The sequence below is a fragment of the Pelecanus crispus genome, chromosome 3, assembly GCF_030463565.1.
Source record: "Pelecanus crispus isolate bPelCri1 chromosome 3, bPelCri1.pri, whole genome shotgun sequence".
Lineage (NCBI taxonomy): Eukaryota > Metazoa > Chordata > Aves > Pelecaniformes > Pelecanidae > Pelecanus > Pelecanus crispus.
This window is the reverse complement of record NC_134645.1, coordinates 116,648,314-116,674,318: the sequence shown is the minus strand read 5'-3', so window position 1 is coordinate 116,674,318 and position 26,005 is coordinate 116,648,314. Positions and strand designations below refer to the sequence as shown.

General features: G+C 37.7%; 1 protein-coding gene across 2 annotated transcripts in view; it reads right to left on the bottom strand.

The window, feature by feature from the left end:
- Positions 1–24,290, bottom strand: part of GREB1 (growth regulating estrogen receptor binding 1) — a 62,394-nt gene extending 38,104 nt beyond the window's left edge. For both annotated transcript variants that reach the window (XM_075707379.1, XM_075707380.1), the window contains exons 1-11: positions 24,134–24,290; positions 16,825–16,947; positions 15,890–16,066; positions 9,075–9,257; positions 8,615–8,758; positions 7,248–7,373; positions 5,158–5,280; positions 4,137–4,274; positions 3,769–3,954; positions 2,277–2,627; positions 1,285–1,413 (exon numbers count right to left, since the gene is read on the bottom strand). In XM_075707379.1, the coding sequence (XP_075563494.1) occupies positions 1,285–1,413; positions 2,277–2,627; positions 3,769–3,954; positions 4,137–4,274; positions 5,158–5,280; positions 7,248–7,373; positions 8,615–8,758; positions 9,075–9,257; positions 15,890–16,066; positions 16,825–16,947; positions 24,134–24,290 (1,837 nt within the window). The remainder of the gene's footprint in view (positions 1–1,284; positions 1,414–2,276; positions 2,628–3,768; positions 3,955–4,136; positions 4,275–5,157; positions 5,281–7,247; positions 7,374–8,614; positions 8,759–9,074; positions 9,258–15,889; positions 16,067–16,824; positions 16,948–24,133) is intronic.
- Positions 24,291–26,005: the final 1,715 nt, after the last annotated feature.

Here is a 26,005-nt window from a genome sequence, read left to right as displayed (position 1 = left end):
GGAGGATGGTAGAAAACTAGCCTCAAGGCCCTGATGCAAATCAGCAACAATGAAGACATGAAAGTGGCTTAGTTTATGTTCAGACCATGGAGCTATACTGTTCACTAGTAAGGATTACAAGAAGCTTTGGAAAATCTGCTAAATATTTTTGAATCTTTAATACTTTTAAGAGGCAGAAAGAAAAATAATTCCCTATAAAGCTGAAAGAGAAATAAGCATTTTGTAGCTACATGCAATGCTGAGGCATGCAAGGTATGTTTTACTGAACGATGCATATCTATAAATATATTCAAATCCTATTCTATTCAGCAGGGGCCCTGCTTACAGATGAAAGCTACGCAGAGAATACAGTATGCCTGTCCTGAGTATTTAGTATTTGCTCAGCAGTTGAAAAGATGTTTGAACATGTCTGCACTGAGCTCAGAAAGGCAGGGTCTGCCCTGTGAAGTGCAATCCAGTGGATATAGATGGCAACTATTTTTAGGGTGCTCATTTATTTGTTCTGCTCAAACAACAGCATTAGCAAAAGTGATTTTGAGAACCATGCTTTGAAGATACTAAGAGCAGAAATACTAACATAACTACATGATGGTTCATGGAAAACCAGTTTCTCTTCAGTGACCACTCAAAATATCATGACACATCCAGAAGGGTTCTTGTGATCTAAGTACAGATTTACCAACATGACGTGAATGGCAAAGGGAACTGTGACACACAGTGTGAACACTGACAAATATGCTGAATTTGCTGTAGTTCTGTGATACAGTTTAACTTTCCATGTAGCTGGCTCTATTCCCAGATAATCCTACCTGTAGTATTCCTCCATATACACAGTTAAAAATGATCCAGTAACCCGGGCTCTGCAATTTTCCTCTCTTTGCCATGCATCATGATCAAGTTCACAGCATGGTAAGTTGAAAGGACAAATCCTTCCTTTGATAAAATAACTCTGTTCTGTCATGGTCTAAACAAATTCTGTGTTTAGGGCAAAAGAATTTATACATTCATATGGATATGGACTTGCATAGTATATGGATGGACTTGCATAGCTAAGAATAATATGCTCAGCTATTTACTGGCATATTTTTATGGAACTGAGGGGTTTTAGAAACTGACACTTTTAGGAGGAGTTTAAATTCAGATGTACTTTTACAACTTTGTCTTGCATTTTTTATATATTTCTAATAATGTCTTGCTTCTAGAAAGGTAATAAGCACAGCTATTTTCTCTGACTTAAAAGTTTCAGGGACTTGGAAGCATGCCTCTTTACAATGTGTTAGGTACCTGGGCAGAGTGTGCTAAAGAAGGACCCCAGAGTTTCCACTTTCCCTGTGACCAGCTGATAGTTAACTTCTTTTTGGTAGTCTGAAGGAGTGAGCATGCTCTCAGACAGAACTCTTGCCTGATACTTTCCTGAAAGACAAAAAAAGTAATTTTGAAAGCACTTCAAACTGATGTAAAAGTGTCCTAAGTCATAATAAAAATACTACCCAGTTAAATGAATACCACACACACAAAAATGGCAGAGATGAGTCTTTTCTCTCTCCTATACATGTATGGACCAGACACCTGTAAGATAGATTTATGTTTTATAATTCTTTGTGTTTCTTTCCCTTCTTAGGAAATATTCATTGATGCAGTGTATTAAAGGGGCATATAAAAAGATCATATAAAAAGTCAAAGGAGTTGTCAGTTATCTTACACTCATAATGAATCTTTGAATGGCTATTCAAATAATTTATTTAATTATCAGCATAGCCATCAACAGGTTGTCAAAGGGAATGACATTGAAAGACCATCTTTTAGAAGCTAAGAAAATCATAGAATCGTTTAGGTTGGAAAAGACCTTTAAGATCATCAAGTCCAACCATTAACCTACACTACCAAGTCTACTCTAAGCCAATCAAGGGTAGACTAGGCTAAACTAAACTAAACTAAAACTAAACTAAACTAAACCAAAATGTTCGGTCTCTGTTCACAGTAATGTCCCAGTCATACAGAACAGGAGAGCTTTATGCACTATGTGTGCTGTAACTTGCCAATATTTATTTGTAGTAGTGTTGGCTGGGATGCCTTGGTGAGAAAATGGGTAACACAGGAAGAATGCGATTTGCTGGTGAGAGATCCAACTGTGCAGCATCAACCTGGGTTCATCAAAACCCATTACTTGTTGGTCAAAGCTCTGCTTTCTAAGACAGCTTATTGAGACTCCAACCAAACTCCTGGTAGCATTGAATTACTCTGTTTTGCTTGGAGATAAACCCTTGGGATCTCACCTGTTATCACAATGCAGGAATCAATGGCTCGATTTCTACTGGCACATATGATCACCACGTAGTTTGTCTTTATTAATTTTCCTTCAATGAGCAGCTTAAACATTTCTGAAAGCCCTTCAGCCAGAGAGTAGCTGCACTCAATGATATGGACACTATCATTACAGGAGCTAGCCGCGAGGCCTGCCAGCCAGGGGAGCTGGGCTGAAGTCACTGGTGCGATCTGGCTGGGCACCTGAGGAAACGTTTGTGGGATAGCCTGTTGGTACTGACGGATTTCAGACAGGTGTGATTCCCGCCACGAACGCATGAATATTTGTTCCAAATCCTCAATCAAAGGGACCTGGTCGGAGGCTAAAAAAAATTAAAAGGAAAGTATTATGAAACAATAAAACAAAACTGTTGAGTTAAAACCAACTTTTTTTTCAAAATATGTACTTTTTTAGAGATGATCATGTTTCAGATTTATGCATGCATGACTCTATTGCCTTTAGCAGATGTGAACTAAATTTTTCATTTTGAAGTGCCTTTGTGATACTCAAGTAAAGCTACCCTAATTGGAACCTGAGTATCAGTAATTAGAACTATTTAAGAGGTTGAGTGCTGCCTACCTCACTGTAATGCTACTTCTAAACCACAGACTGTATTCAAGAGCAATGAATTACAGCTCTTTTCCTTTTTTTATTTTTAGTTGCTGAGGTCCCAGATTACAGAAGGTGAACTTCATACGATTATATTTCAATCTGTCTGGTGTTGTGGCTTAACCCCAGCCAGCAACTAGGCACCACGCAGCCGCTTGCTCACTCCCCCTACCCCGATGGGATGGGGGAGAGAATCGGAAGAGTAAGAGTGAGAAACACTCCTGGGTTGAGATAAGAACAGTTTAATAATTGAAATAAAGTAAAATAGTAATGCTGATAGTAACAGTATAATAATAATAAATAATAATAGTAATAATAATATACAAAGCAAGTGATGCACAATGCAATTGCTCACCACCCACCAACCGATACTCAGTTCCTGAGCAGCGATCGCTGCCCCCCGGCCAACCCCCCCCAGTTTCTATACTGAGCATGACGTCATATGGTATGGAATAGCCCTTTGGGCAGTTTGGGTCAGCTGTCCTGGCTGTGCCCCCTCCCAGCTTCTTGTGCGCCTGGCAGAGCATGGGAAGCTGCAAAGTCCTTGACTAGCATAAGCAGCACTTAGCAACAACTAAAGCATCAGTGTGTTATCAACATTCTTCTCCTACTAAATCCAAAACACAGCACTATGCCTGCTACTAGGAAGAAAATTAACTCTATCCCAGCCAAAACCAGGACACTGGTCTTCAAGAACTATTTAGTTTTGTTTCATTACCACAAATGAAATTGTTTAATATCACATGTCCGAAGACTGATATTTAATACTGTCCTGCCCTAACATTCCCTTTCTCATTTGCTGGCATGTAATGTACTCATGGCAGTTGGTCTGTCTGGATGTAAAATAATCTTACCTAGTTGAACAAGGTAGTAGACAGTTAGTAAGAGCTGCATTTCCTCTGAAATAGGCTGTATTGTGGAGGCACCGTATTGTTCATATGCTCTAGATAAAGACTGTGAATTTCTGTAACAGGTGTATAACAAAGGACTCACTATCACATCATTAATGTTCCCACAAAGATGTGGGAAGTTTCCATGACCTACAAAATAAATAGTGTTTGTAAATATTGCATTAATTTCATAATATCCCATGGATGCATTAAACAGCTTTAATAGTAAACCTTTTAAAATTGACACCTTTAGCAGTGTTTAGCAGTAGGATGTATCTTTACGTCTCTTACAAAAAAGATACAAGGGCTTGTTGGGGGTTTGGGGGTTTTACCTTTAAAAATAACTGGCTTTGCTTTACAGATTTTCAGCAAGTTGTCAGGAACTGAGACCGGTTCTCCTGAGCCCACCATCGGAGATGAGGCTGGCCCCACCAAAGCAGAATGTGGTAAAGATGATAGGCTTCCTCCATCTAAGATTTTAGACATATTATTACCGGAGTCAGGTCTAATAATGATTTCCTCAAAGAAAAGTTATTCAACATCATCTCATACCCACATTTGGTATCAGCGTTAAATGCTTTTTATGGTTGTATCACACATTTCATGAGCTGTTACTACAACCCATACTATTACGCTAACTTGCTTGGAGGACTAATTATATTGTTGCAACCTTGAACATCACACATGCATCTAAAGATTCTGAAATGGTTATAAACAAACAGTTCCAGGTTTGAATGCAAGAATACAGAGACTGATGTTATATCAATGAACAAATACTTATGATTTGTGTGTTCTGTATGACATATTTAATGTTTCACGGATTCTAAATAGGTTGTCTTGCAATAGCAAGCAAGAAAAAACTAAGATTCAATGTTTGCTCAATCGTAACTTCTTTATGGTAATTTTAATTTTAACAGTAGCACATTAAAAGAAAACGTTTTGGGGAAAGTGGGTTTATTTCACTGCATGTCACTCTAGTCTGTATCTAGACTATAAAATCCAAGTGCCAAGAACACTGTGACAAGTAATTGAAACAATGGATGGTAGCTTGACCTGAGTTATGACACTAATTTTAATATCCCAAAGGTGTTTTGGTGTCTAAAGATGAACACAGGCAGCTGTTGGGATTTATTAATAATGGCTCGATGAATGGATCCTTGTAAGAGTTAAGTTCAGAGCCTCAAAATGAAATCAATGGAAATGAAGCACCTAAATGTGGGTGAGCATGTAGGTAACAAACAGCTTTCAAAACTCTAATGCTAATCTGCATCCATCTTTAAAATATTGCCTCTTTTTCCCCATTACTTTCTGAATAATGAAACAAACATTATCATTACCTTGGGTATAGCTTACCATTTTTAATTCTGTTTGGAACCTGTGGGTTGAGCTGTAAATTCCAAGTTTCTGTAGATGATGGAGATTCTGGTGACCAACCTTTATGGCGCTTTTTTGGAGGCCCTGAATTTGTTAAAGTGCCTGGATAACAGTGATATTTCAGAAAAGTATTAGAATAAAATGTATTCAGTTTTGTGCATGGCAATGCAATATGTTTTGATAGACTGAATGTGTGCAGTAAGTACTGTGGTAGACAGGGTCAACTCCATGAATGTAATTATTTTTCATGGTTTTTATTTTACTTCGGTATCTCCTGCTTAAATTTCTGGAAATTTTCTAGTGCAGAGAACTCTTAATTATCTAGGCAGACTTCACTTATTTTATACCAGTGTTTACTCTGTACTAAGAATAACATACTGAGAATGAGACATGCACTAAGAATGCTTGTAAGTGTTAATATTTTGAAGTCAACACTGTAGGCATTTTGCTCCTTTTATTTCTGAACACATGACACAATGTTTCATGTAACTTATTGTAAAATAAAATTCTCAAGTGTTTCAGGGTAATAGTAATAAAGATCTGAGTTCTTTTCAACAGTTTTCCCATTTACAGGATTTTTGCCATTCTTGCTGGTTACCATCTTTGGTTTTATGATATTCCGTATTAACTCCTAGCAAATTACTTCTGCACTTTCCTCCTATCCACATGTAGCTCCAATACCTTTGTCAGTAAAAACATAACTTTCTCATAGTTTTTCTAGGAGCTCCTGATGATTAATTTCTTGAAATTTCTTTCATTAATTTCTTGAATCTTCTTGTGCACTCCTGCAAATTCCTAGAATTATGAGCTTCTACTAACATCAAGTATTTCTAATTATTGAGAGTCAATGGTCCTCCAGGAATTGCTCAGCATCTTGCAGGATTGAGGTATTTCCTTTTCTGGACATGACTATGCAGAAGTCATAACACTACTTCACACTGGCAGGGCTATATCTCTTGGCAGAATGGTTAGTCCCACATAAAATTCAAGACAAAGTAAGAATCTTATATAAAAAAGGGGATTTAAATTTTGCAAAAGATATTAGCATTAAAAATAAACCTGAAGTATTCAGATCTAGAATAAGATTGTTCACTTGTAGAAGAACCTTACGTACAGGTTTTCAAAGAGGACTTTGTCCTTTAAACTTTTACCACGTGAGGGCAGTATTTAGCCATTTGTGCTACTCATTCTTTCACGTAGTTTCCTAGCATAATGTTGTGACTAAAGTCACAAGATAGTGCAATGCAAAGAATTTTTTATTTAAAAAATACCATACTCTTTCCCGCAGATATGCTGATATGTGAAAGTAATCCATCTGAAATGAATTGGCAAGAATATGTTGCTGAATGGAGGAAAGAAATCAAGAACCTGAATGGGCAAAGAATTTGGCTGTGATGCCAGCAGGGAAACTTGGAAGACTTGTTCTAAAATAGAGCTATAGCATGTGTCTAGCCATAGTGAAGACTAACTTCCTTGCTTAAACAAGCTAGTGACATGGAATACAGTTTGTGACAGAAAATAATTAACACAAATCATGATAATAATCATAGAATCATAGAATCATAGAACGCTTTGGGTTGGAAGGGACCTTGAGAGATCATCTAGCCCAGTAAGGACAGTTTCTTTACTTTGGAGCCAGCTGTCTAAGTCTAGTGCTCCATCCCAGGGAAACTGCAACATAGGAATTATCCTGTGAGTGATTACTTATAAATCTTTCTTAATTCCCTTCACAAAACCTGTTGGTGAGATTGATGCAAACTGACACATTCTTTAAGAAACTGGATTCAGAATCTAGTCTGTACTTCTATTAAATGAATGAACTGTAAATACAAGGAAAAACTTTCAATTAATAATATGAAGTGTAACAAAGCTATGGCTGAAAACATGTAAACAATTTTTTCCTGAAAATTAACACAGAAAGAAGTGTTATGATCAGAAAGGACTTGGAAGGGAATAGTAATTTCTATTCATAGAGGAAAATATGATCATGGTATCATTTGTTCAATGCTTCTATCATACCCATGGAATATGGAGTTTAGGGTTATTAAACCACAAATCTATACAAATACCTAATACCGAAGGTCTTGTCAGAGCAGACAGGTTATTTTTCATCAACTGTTGTTTAGGTGACTCCTTGCCATTATAAACTGCTGAGCTGAACGCTGCTGTTGAAGGGATGTGATCTATGGCTGCAGCTGGCAAGAAAAAAGTATTTACATTAAGCATTTCTAGGTCAAGATCCCCAGTTGATAAAATAAACTGATCACTTGATCATTTACTTTAATAGAGCCATCAGGATCTGCTCAGAGTGAATGCAATGCTGAATAAAACAAAAGCACTTCCAATCTCATAACATTATTGCTGTCTGACTCCCAATTTAGTAACATCTGATTCTGCAATTAAAAACTTGTCAGACCCTTTAGCTTCTTTGCAGGTAGACCCTAGCTCTTGCATGAAGTTTACTCAAGAACCAGCTAAGAGTGAGAGAGGTTGTTTAAAATTTACCAAATAAACTCCTAAACCTCCATTCCAATTTGACATTCTCTCTCCAAGCTTCTTTTTAACTGCACTGCATTAAAAAGAGAGGTTTTCTCAAGCTTAATATGCTTGTAATTAATGTAGCTTTTTTACATATGTAACCTCTGACAAAAAGAATGCCAATCTGCTATTATAAAGAGACTAATGATTTGTTCTGGAGAGGTACCAGTATTCCAGATCACAACTATTTAACAGGCTTCTGTCTCACAGAGAGAATATAACCACCAACAGATGTGCCTCAGTACTCCTGTGTGAATTCTGTAACAGTCACAAGACGCTAAAGAGCTGTTTTTGTTATGAAGCAGCTCAGGGAGATCACTCTAGCCTCTATGTTTCAGAAAGAATTTTTAATACAAAACCAGTTACAGATATTGATCATTAGTTTGTTTCTTAATATTAAAGCCACTTCCCTCAGAAGAAAAAACTCAGAAGCTTTGAAGCTGATGCCCACACAATGCCTGCAGTAAAGAGGATTCTGGTCATAACATAAAATAGATTGGATCAGAAGTGAAAACTAAAATTACACTGGTTCCTGTAACATTTGTCACCTGTGACCAGACAAGCAACAGCTGGAGGAATGTAATAGCTATTCTAAGCAACTTTAAAAATAATGGCTTTTAAAAAATTTTGGTTTGCCTTAGCTATGAGCAAGCTGCAGAACACCTATTTTATTATTTACTAACCTTTTATACACAAAACCGAGGGGAAAAAAAAGGACCGTGAGAAGCCTTCAAAGTACGATTGCTTTCTTTATTTGTAATATATCTCTAAATTATTCAACTTGTTTTATTTTCTGTGGTAGCGTGCTTATTTGTCTTTCCATTCACACAAGTACACACAAATACACAAGCACAGAAGAGTAGGAGGTAACCCAGCGCGTTCTCCTTCCAAGCGGTACCTGTTTGCTGAGTCCCAGCCGGAGCATTTGGGTTTGCTGCTGGGAGCGGCTCGCTTGAGGTGCTTCCCGAGAGGCCCGAACTTTCTGGCAGCTGGAACAATGTGCTTGAGCAGGTGCTGGATGAAGACTGCCGTCCTTTGAACTCTTAATAAAAAAGAAACTTCTTATCCCCTGACAACAGCAGCATTTGCTTTTTCTCTGCATATTTGATTTGATAATTTCACACATGAATTACTTAGAGGCTACGGCACTTGGAAGGGAGGAACCAATGTCTTCAGATGTGCCATCCTCATATTAGGTCAGTCAATTGCTTTTTACAGCTGCTCTAGCAATCACCTAGCTCTAAAGAGTCTTTCTGTCAACTGATCTGTCTTAGGTTTTACACAGACGCCAGTCCCTGTGATAGCTAAGCTTGGATGATGAAAACCAGAGCTCAAGGAAGACAGCTTCGTTATCTTACCTGCCCCTTTCCAGCAGATTACAGATCCTTTGGTCAGAGCTCCCTGTGCATTCCTGACCAGATAATACTTTAAGTGTTTCTGTTTCTTGGGCTGAGTGGTCAGTTTAAGATTAATGTGATTTGAGAATTCTGTAAAGTAGCAGAAACCCTTCTTGCCACAGCCAACACAATTGCCAGAGAAGCCTGATAAAATAAACAATACATATAATCCAATGAGATAGGTGGATCACTATTAATAACATCCAAACACGACTCTTTCCTGGAGAAAAGCTGTATTTAAGATTTTTTTTTTTCCACAGAGTGAACTTTCTATTAACATTTTCCTCCAAAAAAATATGACATCAAGTCCACTACATTTCACTTTGGTTACCAGATTGCAAAAACAGAGCCCCACGTTTACAGAACAGTTAAAATAGGCCATATTTTTCATTTTCTCACACCAGAAGAAGATCACAATTCCTATGTATTACCTACCTGTGAAACATTAAACCAATAAGTTTCTGATTGAAGAGTACTGAATCACACGCTAAACGCCAGCCCTATTCAACACCACAGAGAGTACATGCTTCACTTGTTTCAGCTTGCATTGAAATGAAACATGCAATTAAGTCTCAAGAAATTAAGTACATTTAATCTAGTATATTTAATCAGATCTAAGAATATTTAAGTACCGAGTTCCCACTACAGATGCTTTTTTAGCAAGGAAAAAGTACTAAAGACTTCCTGGGCTATTAATTTGAAGTAGCTTTCTCACACTATGGCTGGACTGTGTTAGCACCTCACAGCAGTTTAAACTGTTTATGATTACGGAAACAAAGTGTCTGCAACTTTATAGACATGACAGAGACATAGTCCTTGCACGTAAAGAAGCTTATTGTACTAAGGCTTGATGGGGCATTTTCCAGCGATACTGCCATTTCCTCTTGTTCTGAGATACACAGTTGGAGCCTCAAAGAGGGGCTCATGATGGTGATGTCATTATCACCGTAAATAAAGGACATTCCTTGCACAGCTGACTATCTGCCTTTCATTCTTAAAATAACTTTTCTGTCCATTTTCCAAAGTATTTCCTAGGAAAATTTCACCTTGCATCAGACCAATGCAACTCTCTGAAAATACTTATTATCCGCAAAGAAATCCTACAGTGTGCAATTAGAAGATGATCTTCCCCATGGAAATTTTCTCTCTGTTCCCTACACATGACCTGAAGCATGAAGTTTTCTTTTATTTTAATCATATCTAATGTACATGTTTATGTGTTATCACAGGAATTGAAATGGAAAGCATGTGTTCAATGAATTGAAAGATGGCAAAGATAAAATAAAGGAAATGCATTTCACATAACAGATGGAGAATAACATTGGAAATAAATAGTGTAACTGGAGTAAAGGGTCAATAATATGGTAGGTAAAGTGAAGAGCCATTAATGAGAATGATGATTTCAATCGCATATTTCAGGCATATTAAGTTTTCAAATTAATGGTCAATACTTTTTTTCCTTCTCTAAAATACAAGCGCTGAAATATAATGTTTTGTAAGCACCTGTTGTTTGGTTTACAACCCGAGCACTTTCTTTAGTTTTCAAGTGGCTCAGAAGAATTTATTAAAAACCAAAGTTCATGTGGAAATTGGTCTGGTATCCATGGGAACAAGTGGCTAACAACTATTGAAAGCTGCCTATTATCTCTCTGATCCTGGTCAGCAGGATGATAAAGGTCATTATGACTCATAAAATCAGGACAAGTCATGACTCTGCAGAATCCTCTGTGTTATATCAGTCAGCACAAAAGCATCTGTCTAACATCACAGAGCCTTCAGTAGCTGCAATAAAAGCAACAACAAAAGGAAACAAAATTAGAACGGATGTGACAAAAGCTGTAGAGTTTGCATGCATTTTATGCAGATTAAGAAATCATGAAAAATACTTCTGCTAGTAAATGAAAACTTCCCATAGAATTGGCAGCAAGCTGAGCATGACCAGCAGCACTGCGATTTTTTCCTGGTTGCCACTAACAAGCCCTAACATGTTTTCAAATACAAGCATGAGGGGACCATTTCCCAAAGTAAAACAGAAGTACCTGTACACTTTGTAGGTTTCATCATTTCGCTGCAAGTGACCAGCAACTTGCCAAAGCCACGGGTAGAAATATTTGTTCAACCGAAGTTGGGCAGTGGACATAAAATCTTTTCATTTGGACTTTAGAGCAGTCATTATTGGTAACTTTTGTATATTATCCTCTGCCTAAAACAGATTTAGCAGTAACTTCTGCCTGAAATAAACTTTTGCCCTAACCACCTATTTTTAACTCTGTGAGGTCTACTGGAAAACTAGTTTACACCACGTATAGCATACAGGTGAGGCCCAGTAAGGATTAAACACATCTAAATTATCCACTTGTTTTGAAAAGTCCTTGGAGAACCTTTTAGAAGTTTATTTTTTAATTTTCTTTTAAGTCAAACTATCATCTTTCACCTCAAGCTCCCCCAGCTCCTCTGAGTCAGGCTGAGTCCTTTCTTGCAAGCTCCTGCCAACACCCGTTTTCATCCCATTCATTCTGACAAATGCTCTCATTGATGACAGCCATTGCTTCGGCAGTACAGCTCAGCCCTGACATCACAGATAGAACATAGCATGATCTTATAATTCCAATGCAATAAAATGCTGTTCAATCATTACTCCCTGCAGGGCTCTGCCAGCCTTGCTCATAGCATTTTATGTAGCAGATTGAGGAACACAGAGAACCCAAACATGTCATCATCCTCCTTTCTCTGCATGCCCTGTTCACGTGCCATGGCCCAAGGCAGCAGCTGATAGAGGGGACAGCTTGTTTCATAAGCAAGCTGCATTAAATATTCTTCCATACATTATGGAGAGGACAAAGGTCAGGGGAGTTGGGGCAGCCATAAGGTGACTCAATATATCTTTGTCATGGGAGTGATTTCACAAGAGAATTAGAAATCAATGCCTGGAGTTTAGGGGCTAAAAGCCTTTCACCTTTAGGTCACCAGTTCATATCCAACTCAGTTCAGTAGTGACTTAAGGCTGTTACCCTCTGAAGATTGTTTAATCAGAAGGTATTTGATTGTATCTGGAATTTTATCATATGCACTTGCTTGAATTTGCTCACATCACAATGATCAATTGCCCATAATTTAAAAAGCTCTTCCACAGTAGGGACCTTGTGGTCAGAAGGAGGACTTTGGACTAAAAGGGTATGAAACCTGACCTACCTTCTCACTGGGGAAATGGTTCCTTTTGATCAACAGTGAGCTTGTGCTAGGGATAAAGAGAGCACTTCCGGATGGAAGGACACCCATCTACTATTTCATAATCTAATATTTCATAATCTAATCTTTCATCAATTGCCAGAAAATTTTCTTCCTGTTCCTCTTTTAAATGAGTAACAGGCTTTTAATTAATGTTAATATTTTTGTGGAAAGTTGGCAGCTTGCTTAAGACAAAGAATGATTCTATTTTCAACTTTTCAGCAAAAGTATTTCTTCTTTTCAGTCCTACTCACAAGAAAAAGCACACAGACACGGACAATGCTCCACATTTTTCCCTCCTACTTAGTACCACTCCGTTTGAAGATTAAAGTCCTAAATTAAAAAAAAAAAAGAAATCAATATGGTCAAGCTGGAGACCTCTATTGTACGGAAACCCACTACTATTACAAAAGCGCAATAGAACATCGTACATTTTAACAGAAGCAGCCACAGTATTTTATACTACAGTGTTTTCATCTTACACACAGCTTACAGGACAAGCAAACTAATCTTTTCCTCTGTCATTCTGACCTTAGAGACCCACTGAAAAAAAAAAGGATTTCTTATTCCCTGCTAGGAAAGTGGGCAGCTGTTTGGTCTTTTGGGAAGGAAAATGATGGGTGAATAGTTGCTTTGTTTATCATGAGAGACTCTCCTTAAGAGTGAGAACTGTCAAAAAAAACCCAAAAGAGAAAAAAACATTTGCTGCTTTTATTAGGAAACAATAAATATCACACTATCACAGAAGCAATTCCTCCATCTAAGCATTCCTTTAGGTTGCAAAAACACGAAAAAAGCTTCCTAAAGGCAAAAATCTGAATCTGTTTTGCAGAGTAGTTAAACCTGTGATCTAACTTGATTAACAGAAGCATACAAGGTACACGCTCAGACATGGAGAACTCTTTGCTTGCCAAAAATATAGCCTTTTCCAGAAACTGGGATGTTTGTCTATGGAATAATACATCAATTGTAAAAACAAAGGAAAAAAATAGCCTCCAACAGAAATTACTTTCAAATCACAAGCACATATGCCTTGATGGTGGGACAACTTATTAGCATAATCAATAAATTGGCACATGCCCCAGAGGCATATCAACAGTCCCTAATGGGAACAAGGCCATAAGTCAAAAGCTGGTCTGGAAAATACTGAGACATTTCCTGTTTTCTTCTGGAATTTTTGTACACTCCACAGGCACCTTCACAAACATGTGCAGACCATGAGAAATCAGGAAACTATTGAGTAATTCATTAGTGTCTTTTCCCTTCAAATAAATTATTTTGGAAAAAATCTACAGTACTGAGTAACAGCTGCCTTACAAAACCACAGTATATTAAGAGAAAAAGCACGAAATTAAGAAAAACCAATGGGGTTGAAGGGTTACAAGTGCCTGTATCACCAATAAGTATTACCAAAAGTGTGGGATATACTCTGATTCATGATGACAGCTCATTTCAATTAAAAATTAATCCAATTCAATTTCCTCTAAACTTAGAAAGGCTTGAAGGGACCACTTTCCATGTTGTTTCAAAAGCCCAACATGTTTGAAGGAGAACAGCCTAAACTTAGAGTACCGAAAATAAGCTTTCTATACTGTCTTTAAAAACAAGACAATAAAAAGAGCTTTCCTTCTTCATATGAAATGTTTTCAACTTAAATCTACCACAAGACAGAGGTCACTGTGTTATACTAATAGACAGAGAATTTAAAGAAAGAATGGTTCTGTCTTTTATCTCATTGTGTGTCTGAAACTGTGAGACTATTCATGTCTGCTTCTAATTTTACTTACCCTAATTTGACTTGTATCCGTGTAGGAAAACCAGAATCAAATAATAATTTCTATCTACAGTATGATCTATTGTATGAATAGTATGCTATCCTCATGTCAATAAGATGTACCATGTTTTCTCATTAGATTAGGGACCAGGAACATTATTTTATTTCCAGCTTCCAGGTGAAGACTTTGGATCGTAAAGTATGTAAGTTCTTTCACACTTAAGCTTGTTATAGAATACATAAAATTCATCCTACAGGATTACTAAAATGTGTTGCAAAAGAATGTGATTCGCTGGTGTTTAAGTGTATAACAACAGCCAAAAATAAGCATTTAAATGGTTTCAGGAAACTAAAATGTATTAAATAAGCAAGCTGAGGATGCAAGTAGCATAAAAACCTCCCAGTTATGTTCCCGTTGCCTTTTTCTGTTCTTGTTTAGCATGCAATTAACAAATACACTACTTCCTCTCTGCTAACAGCCTAAGGAGCTTAAGCTGTTAATAGTGCTAGCACTGAATGACTTGAGTGGTACAACATTCCTGTCTTTATCTTTAAAATGACAACACGTGGGTGATTTACAACCCTCTTAATTCTTTTACAATCACTGGTCAAATGTACTGTGACCAATCCAGCTCTGCAAGATCACATGAAGAAAGAAATTACTGTACATAGAATTACAGTATGCACCTTCACACTACACTGTCATCCCAAATGCCTTGAAGAGTTGCTCAGACTGAAATAACAACTGAGTTCATGTCATATCCCTCAAAGTTTGTGAAAGAAAACAGTTAAAAGACATGATAAATGTTTCCTTTTTGCTATTTAAAGCTCAGACTGGTACACAGATATAAGATGCGCCATTTTTTGGTTAACTAACCAAGAAAATAATACATTAGAACCTGAGAGTGCTGGATTGAAAAAAGAGTTCTCCCTCCAATTATATACCACTTGTCCCAATATAAAAACAATTCAATTTTAATAATATTAATATTCAGTTCACTCATTCACATGATTGCAGATCATCCCTATTTGTGTTGATTTGGATGGGGCTAATGGCCATCAGAAAGGCTGTAATAAAAATAGACAGAAGGACCTAGTTTTATGTCAGAAGTTAGACTTCTAAATAGATGAAAAGCAAGAAATTGAAGTATCCTACAACCAGTATTATTCAAACACAGTATTACCTGATTACACATATAGGAAAATTTTCAACTTACAATCATGCATATTTATTAATATTGTGATAATAGCAAAAAGTCATAGGTTAGGATCCAGAACCCATGCTATTGTTCAAACACAGTGAAGAATATTACCTACCTCAAAAAGATAAATCAAAAAGGTCATAAATTTTTGTAGTCCAAACTATCATCAAACTGTTTACATATATATAGTAGCTTGGAAGTTCCACTTGACAGACCTACAGTCTGTCCATCTCAGTGTTTGGAAAGCTAAAATAGAGACAGGCAGCAGTTCAACTAGTCCAGTTACCAGATGTGCAGTTCCAGCAACTAGGACATAAACCTATCAGACACTGACTTTAGCCTTGGACTAATGGATAGAAGGTGATGAAGCATTTCTACTGAACTGCCTCACTCTGTATCTTTCCAAAGCAAACACAGCCAGCTCTGAGTTGTTATCTTGTTGCGCATCACCAGTGAGCAGTACTATAGATGTGGAACAGAAATAAGATCTGCTGAACTCACTCAGTAAAAAAAGATTAGCTATTAATTGTAGCCCACAGAAGAATCCACTTACTGCAATCACAGACACTTACCCAACAGAGCATTGCGCCCATTGTCATCTGGCAGGAATCTTTTATCCACAGCACACACTAAAAGGTGGTCAGGCAAATTTGGTGACTTCGCACCAACGAGTAAAAACCCTGATGGTACCTCAATATGTTCATTGGAAATTGAAACCAGTCTCAAATCCTTACCAGCCTGGCAGAAACCTGGAAAAAATCAATTCGACATATTTTAAATTGACAAGTTTTTTTTATTTAATAGTCACAATCATCTTCATTAAAGGACTTCCTATATTTTTAATGAAAAACAAAGTTGTTTCATCTGAGTGCAAAGACAAACTAAGAGATAATTTTCTTCCCTGCCTTTCAGTCAGCCATAAACAGATGCTACCAGTACAATAAACAAACAAATATCTGAAAATGTACAGTGAAGTTTCTCTTGATGATGTTTTGCAACCTACATATTTATGGGACTATTTACTAACATCATCATAACTTAGGCCAGACATTCAAAAATTGAGATAATAGTTCTCAGTATCTGGTGAATTTCACTGGCTTTTCCTGGGTTTTTGAATATTTTTTGCAGCAACATTGAATGAGGTACACTTTAAATAGAAAAGAGCAATGATAAAGCCATAAGAATTACCACATTCATTTTAGCAAACGCCATGCCTGCAAACTCAACCTTTTAAAGGTCGCATTGCCTAAGAGAACAGAAGTTCTGTCCTCATGCCAGGCATTCCAACACAAATGCTTATCTGACACACTGGGCAAAGACCCTGTCAAATATAAGAGCAACCAAGAGCAATCCAACTTTATCTGGCAGGTAATGAACACTGACATTTTTAGCATTTCTATATCATACATATTATCTCATTCTGATGATCTGTACGGGAAATGGCCCCAATCCTACCCTTTTCGGTAGGGCAAATGCCTCCTGGTAGCACGTTTAGTGCATTTCTTACCATCGGTAGTGCAACATCCTTCTGGGGGAGGCTTCATCTGGTAAGAAACAGGAGGACTACTTGATTCTGAGCCTTCTTCCTCCTCCTCTTCTTCTTCTTCCTCATTATCTGCTCTGCTGCCTGCTACAAATTATCATAGCATAAATGACTTAGACAACAGAAAACATTGGCAGCAAACCAATGAATGAACAGGGTGACCCAGTTACAGAAAGTATGAGAGCAAACTGGATTCTCTCCTCTTGACAATGACTTTACTGTTGCCAACTCTTAAGATATTTGTTTCCTTAAAGCTCCAGCTTCCAGTCATGCTTACAATAGAATGTCTTTCATCAAAAAAATAAAGCTTTTAGCTCCTATGCAAAAAAAAAAAAGTTCAAAAGCATGACCCAACTGCACCTGAGAAAGTAAAAAACCTGAAGGGCAAATAAAAAGAAGCCTCAATTTTTTATTTTTTAAAATCTCATTATTTTTAAGCCAACCTCACAATTTTGAGAGGCCTAACTCCTCATGTTTGAACTCTTGCTGATCACAACAGTGTAACTGTATCTGTTGTTTATAATATTAACAGCCAATATAAACCTAAAGTCATTACTTCCTAGCACTTTAGAATGTCCTGGCTACAGTCCAAGTACAGATTTTATTAATTAGGTATTGACCATGTCCTTGATGTTGTACAGGAAACTGAAGAAACGGTTCCTGCTTGAAACTAGGTTCACCACAGATGATGCCATGATAAGAACACCTAATTCTCAGGCCGTCTGTCTCCTACCAGAATCCAGAGCTCTGAGTAAAGCACTGCCGCTCCCTGTACAATGTCAAGGAAAGGCAGATGTCTAGGAAGACGATTCACAGCAGCCTGTGCATGGACTCTGCCACTCTAGGAGGCAACACTGAATGTTGCAGAGAAGAATACATGATGTAGGCTTCATTTTTAGAGCGCTTTAGGCGTTTCTTCTTCAGATTCTCTGCTGTAAACCACTATTCTGGTGTGCCAGCTATGTAAATCAGCATTTTTACCTGATAGCTGGCTTGTTAAGAGAACTCACCTGCATATTATTGGTGTATGTTTCAGCCTTTCAACTAGAAACTGCTTCTTTCCTTCTCTCCACCCATAGGACAATACTTTTTTTATGCATAATTCAACAGCTCCAGCAAAACATACAGAGGAATGATTCCATCCCCTCTTATGGCTCAGACACACTCATGGCAAATGGGACAAAGGTGGCAAGCAGAGGAGCGCAGCTAAACGGTAAATGGGGAGAACACTTCTACGGACAGGACTAAGGAAAATTTCAGACCAGATTCAGCCTTACACACGACAGAGATCAGGCACAAGTACTAAGTGAACCCAGTGGGGCTTATGTCTTAGGCTTCTAGATTCTTGGCTTCTATAGGGACACACCTGCAGCAAACACAGAGTTTTCTCCAGCAAAACTGGGTGGTGAAGTGCTGCAGGTACTTGAGGATCAGCAAGAAGCTGAATAGCTGTTTGGACTTGGGCAAGTAAAACAGCAGTTAGGTTCTTACATTATTCTGTTGATCCAGCTTTTGGTCTTGAAATAGAAAAACAATGAAGCACACTGCAGTCACCCTCCAAAGCTCAGTATCAACTGGACATACTCTCTTTGCTTCAACTGACTTTGGATCAGGCACTCAGAATCCCATAGGATATTCATCAAGGATTTTTTTTTCCTATGACCCTCCTCAGAATATCTTTTTATTTTATTGACAAATTTTTGTAGAATCAGCTAAACAAATACTACAGGATAAATGAGAATTAGGGAGGAAGCTGAAGAAAGTAAATCTGGAGTTTGAAGATTTGTCTCTAAAGGTTATTAAGACTCACACCCCCATCTAGGAGAGGATTTGAAGGGTATGTGTACTTTTAAGTATCTAAACATCAAGCTTCAGTCCTGGTGCACACAGATAAGGACAGAACGTTAAACACTGTGTTAAGGGCATAGCCTAAAGACAAAAATGCTGAGAGTGAACAAAGGGAAAAGTCAAGCTCTCGGTCTTTGCTATTTAAGTTGGGGTAAGTTATGTGTTATGACTTAACTTTGACTAACATCCAAATGCAATGCAAAAGGGGTGAGTCTGGCTCTCCATTCGTTCTCCACACTCCCAGCTACGAAGTTCCTTCCTTCCTCTTTGTGCCAGCTCTGACACTTACTGGAGCCTGTGCTGAGCCATCCCAGCTTGCTAATCCAGCAGAAAACTAAGTGAACAAAAGTGACCAGGTTTTTTTACTGGGTTTATGTACTAAATTAGCTCAGTGGAAGATTAAAAAAATGTTAAAATTGATGAAAAGGGAGAAAATGGGAACATATGGCTAGGAGGAGTGGGGAGAGCAGGATGTGGGATTTTCCCTTTTGGGCAGTGGTAAACTGTTAGGTTTGTTCAGCCATAACAGATAATTCCACATTAAAAAACCAAACCAAAACAAAAAGATAGAGACAAGAAATGGAAGTGGAGACTAAGAAATAGGAGAGCTACAGTGCTTTCAGGTCAAAATTGAAAAGAATACAAGAGCAAATACCTACCTATAATACAAAAGAATGAGCTTCTGTCACCTGTAAAGGGCGTCATTAGGGTTTCTGTTGCTTGTTTTAAAAAAGATCTACAGTTTCTGCTTCCATTTTATTTTTAAAGCAGGGCCCCTTCAAAAAACTCTGTGTTTGCATGTGTCTGTTCCATATCTTCTTTTCTTAAACAATCCCAAAAGAACACACAATCAAGCACTCAAAACCAGAGACAATAGGATGGCAAAAGTGGACTCACAACCACAGTTCTCCTGTCATATGTTATAGAACTAGGCAGTCAGCTGACATAAGTTGGTATAGCACCATTAAACCAGCAGACATACTGTGAAGATTTTGTACATATTTTATTGAATTTAAATTTATTCATGGATACCATAAACACCATTGTTTGCTTTAAGGAATTCTTTTCAGTTCTCACAAAGGATTTATTAGACCTTTATGCCTATACAGTTGTGATTAAGACATTTCACATGGAAAATTCTTCTCTCCTTAAGGTATAATTTAAATATAAGTTAAATTCTGTGAATATTTTAATACATATATAATTTTTTCTCAGTGGGACTATTCATAGGGCTGATATGATCCACAAAGTGATTGCAGCATGAGGGCTTAAATCAACAGCCACAAAATATATTGTACCCGTGAACAGACAGCCTCCCTTAAATGCAGATCAAGGAAGGAGCCAGTTAACCACAGACACAAGTTCACTGCAAAGTTCACGTCAGACCACGGTGCTGCTATCAGAGCTCAATACAACACCACTCAACGAACACCCTCACTGCGGTGGAGCCAACTGCCACACTGCTGCTCTGCTTTGCTTTGCCATGACACTTCCCATCCTTTTCCCACTGAAGTCCCAGTGGTAGCAGTGGTATAGGATGTGGATACTAATGGAAAAGTAATGTTTGTCATTAACTTCTGAAATCAGCTTCACACCTCTTTGGCATAAACATAATACACAGGCCTAAAAGAGGGCACCCAAATGCATCTAAGAGCACAAAAGAAAAAAGGAATAAATATATTTTGTATTTGAGAAATAAGACGTGATTAGAGAGTCAAAATTGTGAATGTGATTGTGATTCAAAGGCGATTTTAATTCCAGAAGTGAAGAATTAAAGAGCCTCACTGATTTGCACATACTGACTTCTAATAACTGTCAATCCAGTCTATAGGTTTAATTTGCAGTTTATATGGTAATAACCAGGCAAACAGACATATGCAAGAAATCTAAAGCTGTTAGAGCCAAATAAACTTGCCTTCTATTGTAAAGAGTTTTTAATCCATATTCCTAGAAAGTTCCTGAACATCCAGGCTATTTATTGGCATTTGCAGATATGTTCTGCAGTTACAAAGGCTAAGAAAATTAAGTAGACTTTAGAAGACCCTCATTAGAAATGTACAACCAGTGAGACCACAGCAAACTGCAGGCTTAAAATGAAAAATCTAGCAAGAGGTTTGTTTAAATAATGATAATGCTTTTGGACTATTTTAAGCACTATATGAATTTGCCAGGTCTGGAGAAGAGCGGAAACACATCAATAATAAAAAGCGGGGGGAGGGGGGAAACAACAAAAACAAGAATGAAAAAACATATTATTATTGGAACCAAGGAGATCTGACATTATGTTTAAATCAACTTAGGTGACTGTGGTACTTCTAATTTACATAGCTACAAAAAATTTAATAGGCAAATGTAATTGTATAAATTCCTATAAAGGCATATGTTCATAATATGTATGTTTTTTTCAAATCTAGAATGTGTAAACTGGAAAACCATTTCACTGGAAAATACGAGTTTGCAAGCTCATTGCAAAAAATATAACATCTAGGCCAGAAGGCACCAGCATGTTCATTTAACTTGTCTCCAGGCACACTAAAGTCTCTTTTGCACAAATAAATTATTTTTAGGCATAAATTACCATGACAGATATATAATGATATTAGGCTAGTCTCAGTGGCTAGGTACTTTTTTCTGGTTTAGATGGTCATTTATGTATCAAAAGGAAACAGAAAAATGTTTTTTAAACAAAAAAAAGCCCTAAAAATAAGGACATTACAATAGGTGATTGATAAAGCTTAAAAAAAAACCAAAACAAACATTTTCAGCTGTTTCTTTCTTAAACTGACTATATACTCAATTGTCAGGCTCTCTAGCAATTTTGATATTATAGCATCATCAGAGACAAAAATCCATAGTATCAGCTTTATTTACCCGTGGCTGGTTTTGTTGCCAAATGCTACTTTGAACATCTATAATGTGCTATCAGTCCACAAAATGGAAAGCCAAAACACTTGGGTTGCACTGATCCCCTGCACTACCTTGTCTAAATTATTTCTATCATATCTGCTTCACCATAGGAAAACACTTGCTGTATTGAGGACCAACAAGCAGCTATGACCAAGGACAGTCAGAGTATATCACCGTGTCAGAATGCCAGGGCCAAGAAAAGATAACAATGAGAGGGGAGGACAGGGGCTTATACAAGACCCAAGGATGGCTCTCTGCCTCAGATGCCTCCTGGACCTCAGAGCACAGGGACTCATGTAGCTAGAAGTGGAAATTTCAATTTATAGAATCATAGAATCGTTTAGGTTGGAAAAGACCTTTAAGATCATCCAGTCCAACCATTAACCTACACTACCAAGTCCACACCAAACCAATCAAGGGTAGACTAGACTAAAGCATGTCCCAGAGTGCCACGTCTACCTGTTTTTTGAACACTTCCAGGGATGGTGACTCCACCACCTCTCTGGGCAGCCTCTTCCAATGCTTGGCTACACTTTCCATGAAGAGATTTTTCCTAATATCCAATCTAAACCTCCCCTGGTGCAGCTTGAGCCCATTTCCTCTCGTCCTATCGCTAACTACTTGGGAGAAGAGCCCAACACCCACCTCACTACAACCTCCTTTCTGGTAGTTGTAGAGAGCAATAAGGTCACCTCTCAGCCTCCTCTTCTCCAGATTAAACAACCCCAGTTCCCTCAGCCGCTCCTCATAAGGCCTGTGCTCCAGACCCTTCACCAGCTTTGTTGCCCTTCTCTGGACACGCTCCAGCACCTCAACGTCCTTCTTGTATTGAGGGGCCCAAAACAACTCAGTATTCCAGGCGCGGCCTCACCAGTGATGAGTACAGGGGAACAATCACCTCCCTGCTCCTGCTGGCCACACTATTCCTGATACAAGCCAGGATGCTGTTGGCCTTCTTGGCCACCTGGGCACACTGCTGGCTCATGTTCAGCCAGCTGGCGACCAACACCCCCAGGCTGGAGTACATGACACCAGCTTGCAGACCTCTCCCACCTGAGGAATGACCTAGGAAAAGCTCTATTATGGGTCCTTTCAGACTCTCCCTTATCTAAAAAATTCATGAAAGGAATGTTCTCTGCCAGGCTGTTGTGAGGCTTTTAATTAATTACAGTTCAGTTCTGTTTCCATTAACAGCATTGAAAATACAATCAGCCCCTCAAGGTTTGGAAAGTTCTTTGAAAGCCTTGAAAGAAAGAAGTTGCAGAAGTGTGAAATTGCACTTTTGTTCCTGAACAATGCATCTGCTCCTGTAGCATCTTCCCCAACTGATGTCATAATCCATTTTGTGACATCACAGTTGGTTGCCACGGAAAAGTTTATGAAAACCTCATAGAAGGGTTTGATAGAAGGATCACTTGGTGTAGGGAATAAGCAGCATATATATTTAAACAATGAATGTATATCCATTATTATGTACTAATACAGCAGAAATTTATATATAGAAATGAGTAATGATGTGTGAGCTGTGAGCAGATCTACTTTTTCAAGAAATGTTTTCTCAGCTGTTACTGTGAGGTAATAGTAAAGAGTTTAATCTGTGCAAAATACTTTTATGTACTACTACTACTTCTTGGGCTGATTTTTTTTCCTGTTACTGTGGATTGTTAACCATTATGCATTTTTCTTTACATATATATCTAAGCCATCTTTATCAAAGCATGACAGTGGAAGTAGACCTGGTCAAAATAAATTAAACACCACCCTGATGTCAGAAATGGCTAAATAATGAAATTATTAAACGTAACCTTGCACCAACATGTCGGTGTTCTGCACCAAATTGTATCAGGAGTTTGCTTATCAGATCTATACAGTTCATTTAAACTATACTACTTCCAAGAAAAAAGACTGAACAAATGAAACTCAGAAAGCAGGCTTCTCTAAACACGCACAAAAATTCAGTGAGAAATCCCACGTGTTAAATACCAACTTGTGCAGAGAACACATCCTAAATTTTTACCTTTGCAACCACAGAATAGCTAAAAATATTATGCCCAAAGTAATTATAAACCTTCTTAAAAGCTAAAAATATTTCTGCTGTATTTATTCACAATGAAAATCAGTCTTAGCATATCTTTTATAAATCTATCATGTGTTTACCATCATTTACTGTATAACTGTCAGCAGTGTATGAAAAATTATAGGATAACAGATTTATGTTCCAAATCTCTGCAGATTCCTCCACACATTTAATGGAACAATTCCCAGTACTTCAATTTATGTATATTGATAAAACTGAGCAAGCAAGTGGCTTGATTTTGTCAAAATAAAAGACAATGCAGTTTGTATTTTTAATCCAATTCTAATACATATATGTATTTGTAGATCATAAAAAATCCAAAGAAAAACTTTAAATACTTTTGTTTTTCCGTATTCTGATTTGAAATGTGTGTGCTGAGCCTTGGGAGAGCAAACAGCAGAATTGTCTTTGAGCAGAAATATAAATTCCACTATTTCTTACCTTCCAGTGATGATAGTTGCTGTTCAGCTTCCAAATACAACTGTGAAAAGATTGGTCTGGGAACTAAGTTGTTTGAGCGGAGAGAGGCCTCAATAGAATTATGCAACACTTCTTCAAACCGTGTTGTCTTGAGCTGACCAGCGTAAGAATTTCCCATCTTCTCAAAAAAAAAAAAAAAAAAGACAAGAAGAAAAAAAAAAAAGATATTTCAATTTTAGCACTCAGAACTCGATCACTGCATGTTGATGTCAGACTACAACATTTCTCATGAAAGAGAGAAGCTTCATTGTCCACAAAGAAAGGCAAAGGAAAAGAACATTGACTGCAGCAGTCGCTGAGCAGATCCTGCTGGTAAATTACAGGAAGTTATCTAAAAGTAACAGCTTTCTGTAATTCAGCAGAAAGGCAGCAAGCTTTGACACCTTCTTGAAGATGTGGCTAGAAATCTGATTCAAGAAATTCCTTGGTTTATATAGCAATTGAGGAGATGCATTTTCAATAGTCAGCAATCTCATCTGTTAAACAGCCTTTCTGTTTTACGGGATTTGAACAGAATAAATGTTAAAGGATCTGGACAATAGCACAGTTTTGCGTATTTATCTTTGCATGGCCCATCATGGCTGAAAACTCATGGCTAAAGCAGTTTAACATATCTTTTAGAGATGTTGTCTCATAAATAATGTAGCATTGCTGTAACTCAGATACTAAGAAATACAATGGTTTTTCCTTCCCACCTTAAACAGTATTTTTCCCTGTAAACATGCATTTTATTTCTTTTTTAGAATGAGATTTTATCAATTATCTATTTGGTTTTGCATTTGATTATTAGGACTTTATTTTTAGTGAAACTGCATAATTTACTCATTCTGTCACTGAGGAGTCAGTCTATTCCAGCTGAATATCCCACGTATTTAACTGCCGCCTGTTTTCCACAGCGAATACAATGAAGGGGTATAACCAAAAGCCATGTCAGCTTTCTTTTCCTATTACAAAGTAGCTCTTGCCCTGGGCCCCATGTCCTTTCCCTCCTCAAGCAACTGTGAATAGAAAGCATGAAACGCTTCCTGTTTGTGGCAGTAATTCCTAAACACTGAGCAGCCCCTCTTCAGCACCGGGTACTGCTTGGGAAATGAGCCTGTTGGGAAGCATCCTGTAGGAATCAGTCAAACAAAAGAAAAACTACCGTGAAACCACATACTGGTCTTGGTGGAAAAAGGCGTTTGAAAGGAACGACATACAAAGTTGACAATTGGGATATCTTTTTATGACTTTGTAAAGCCTGTTTTACATATATAATCATATTTTTGTATGCTTGTTTGTATCATGTTAATACTATATATATAGTATAGTTAATGCTATATAATATAGCATATTGATATTATGTATACAGTATTAATAGAAGCACAATAAGGATTATAAAACAATGCAGGCAGCATTTAAGAACATGATCTATATTAAAAGCAGGCACTACTGACAAAATATGCGTGTATATACACAAAATCAAACAGAAAAGTTGCAGTGAGTAGTACTGATGTGTCCATTTGGTGAGGGGTAAACGGGAAGCTGCAAAGCCTGTTAGTGATGTTCAGGGCTAATATGGAAGTGAGAATGCATCTTCTCTTCCAACACAAAAAGCAGATTACAGTTCCCTTTCCACACTGATAGGAACCCTCTGGCTCCTCTTGTTTTAAGTACTGCTTCGGCTACACCAAACACAGCTGAAGACAATGAGGAAAGCCTGACATCAGCATTGTCCTTAAAAAGCTTTATCAGAGGTGTACGCAAGGGAACCCAAGGTCAAGCTCTGAAATGAATCATACTACATGCTGCTTCTACACAAAAGGACTAGAAGCTGTTTAGTTCTAATTCTAA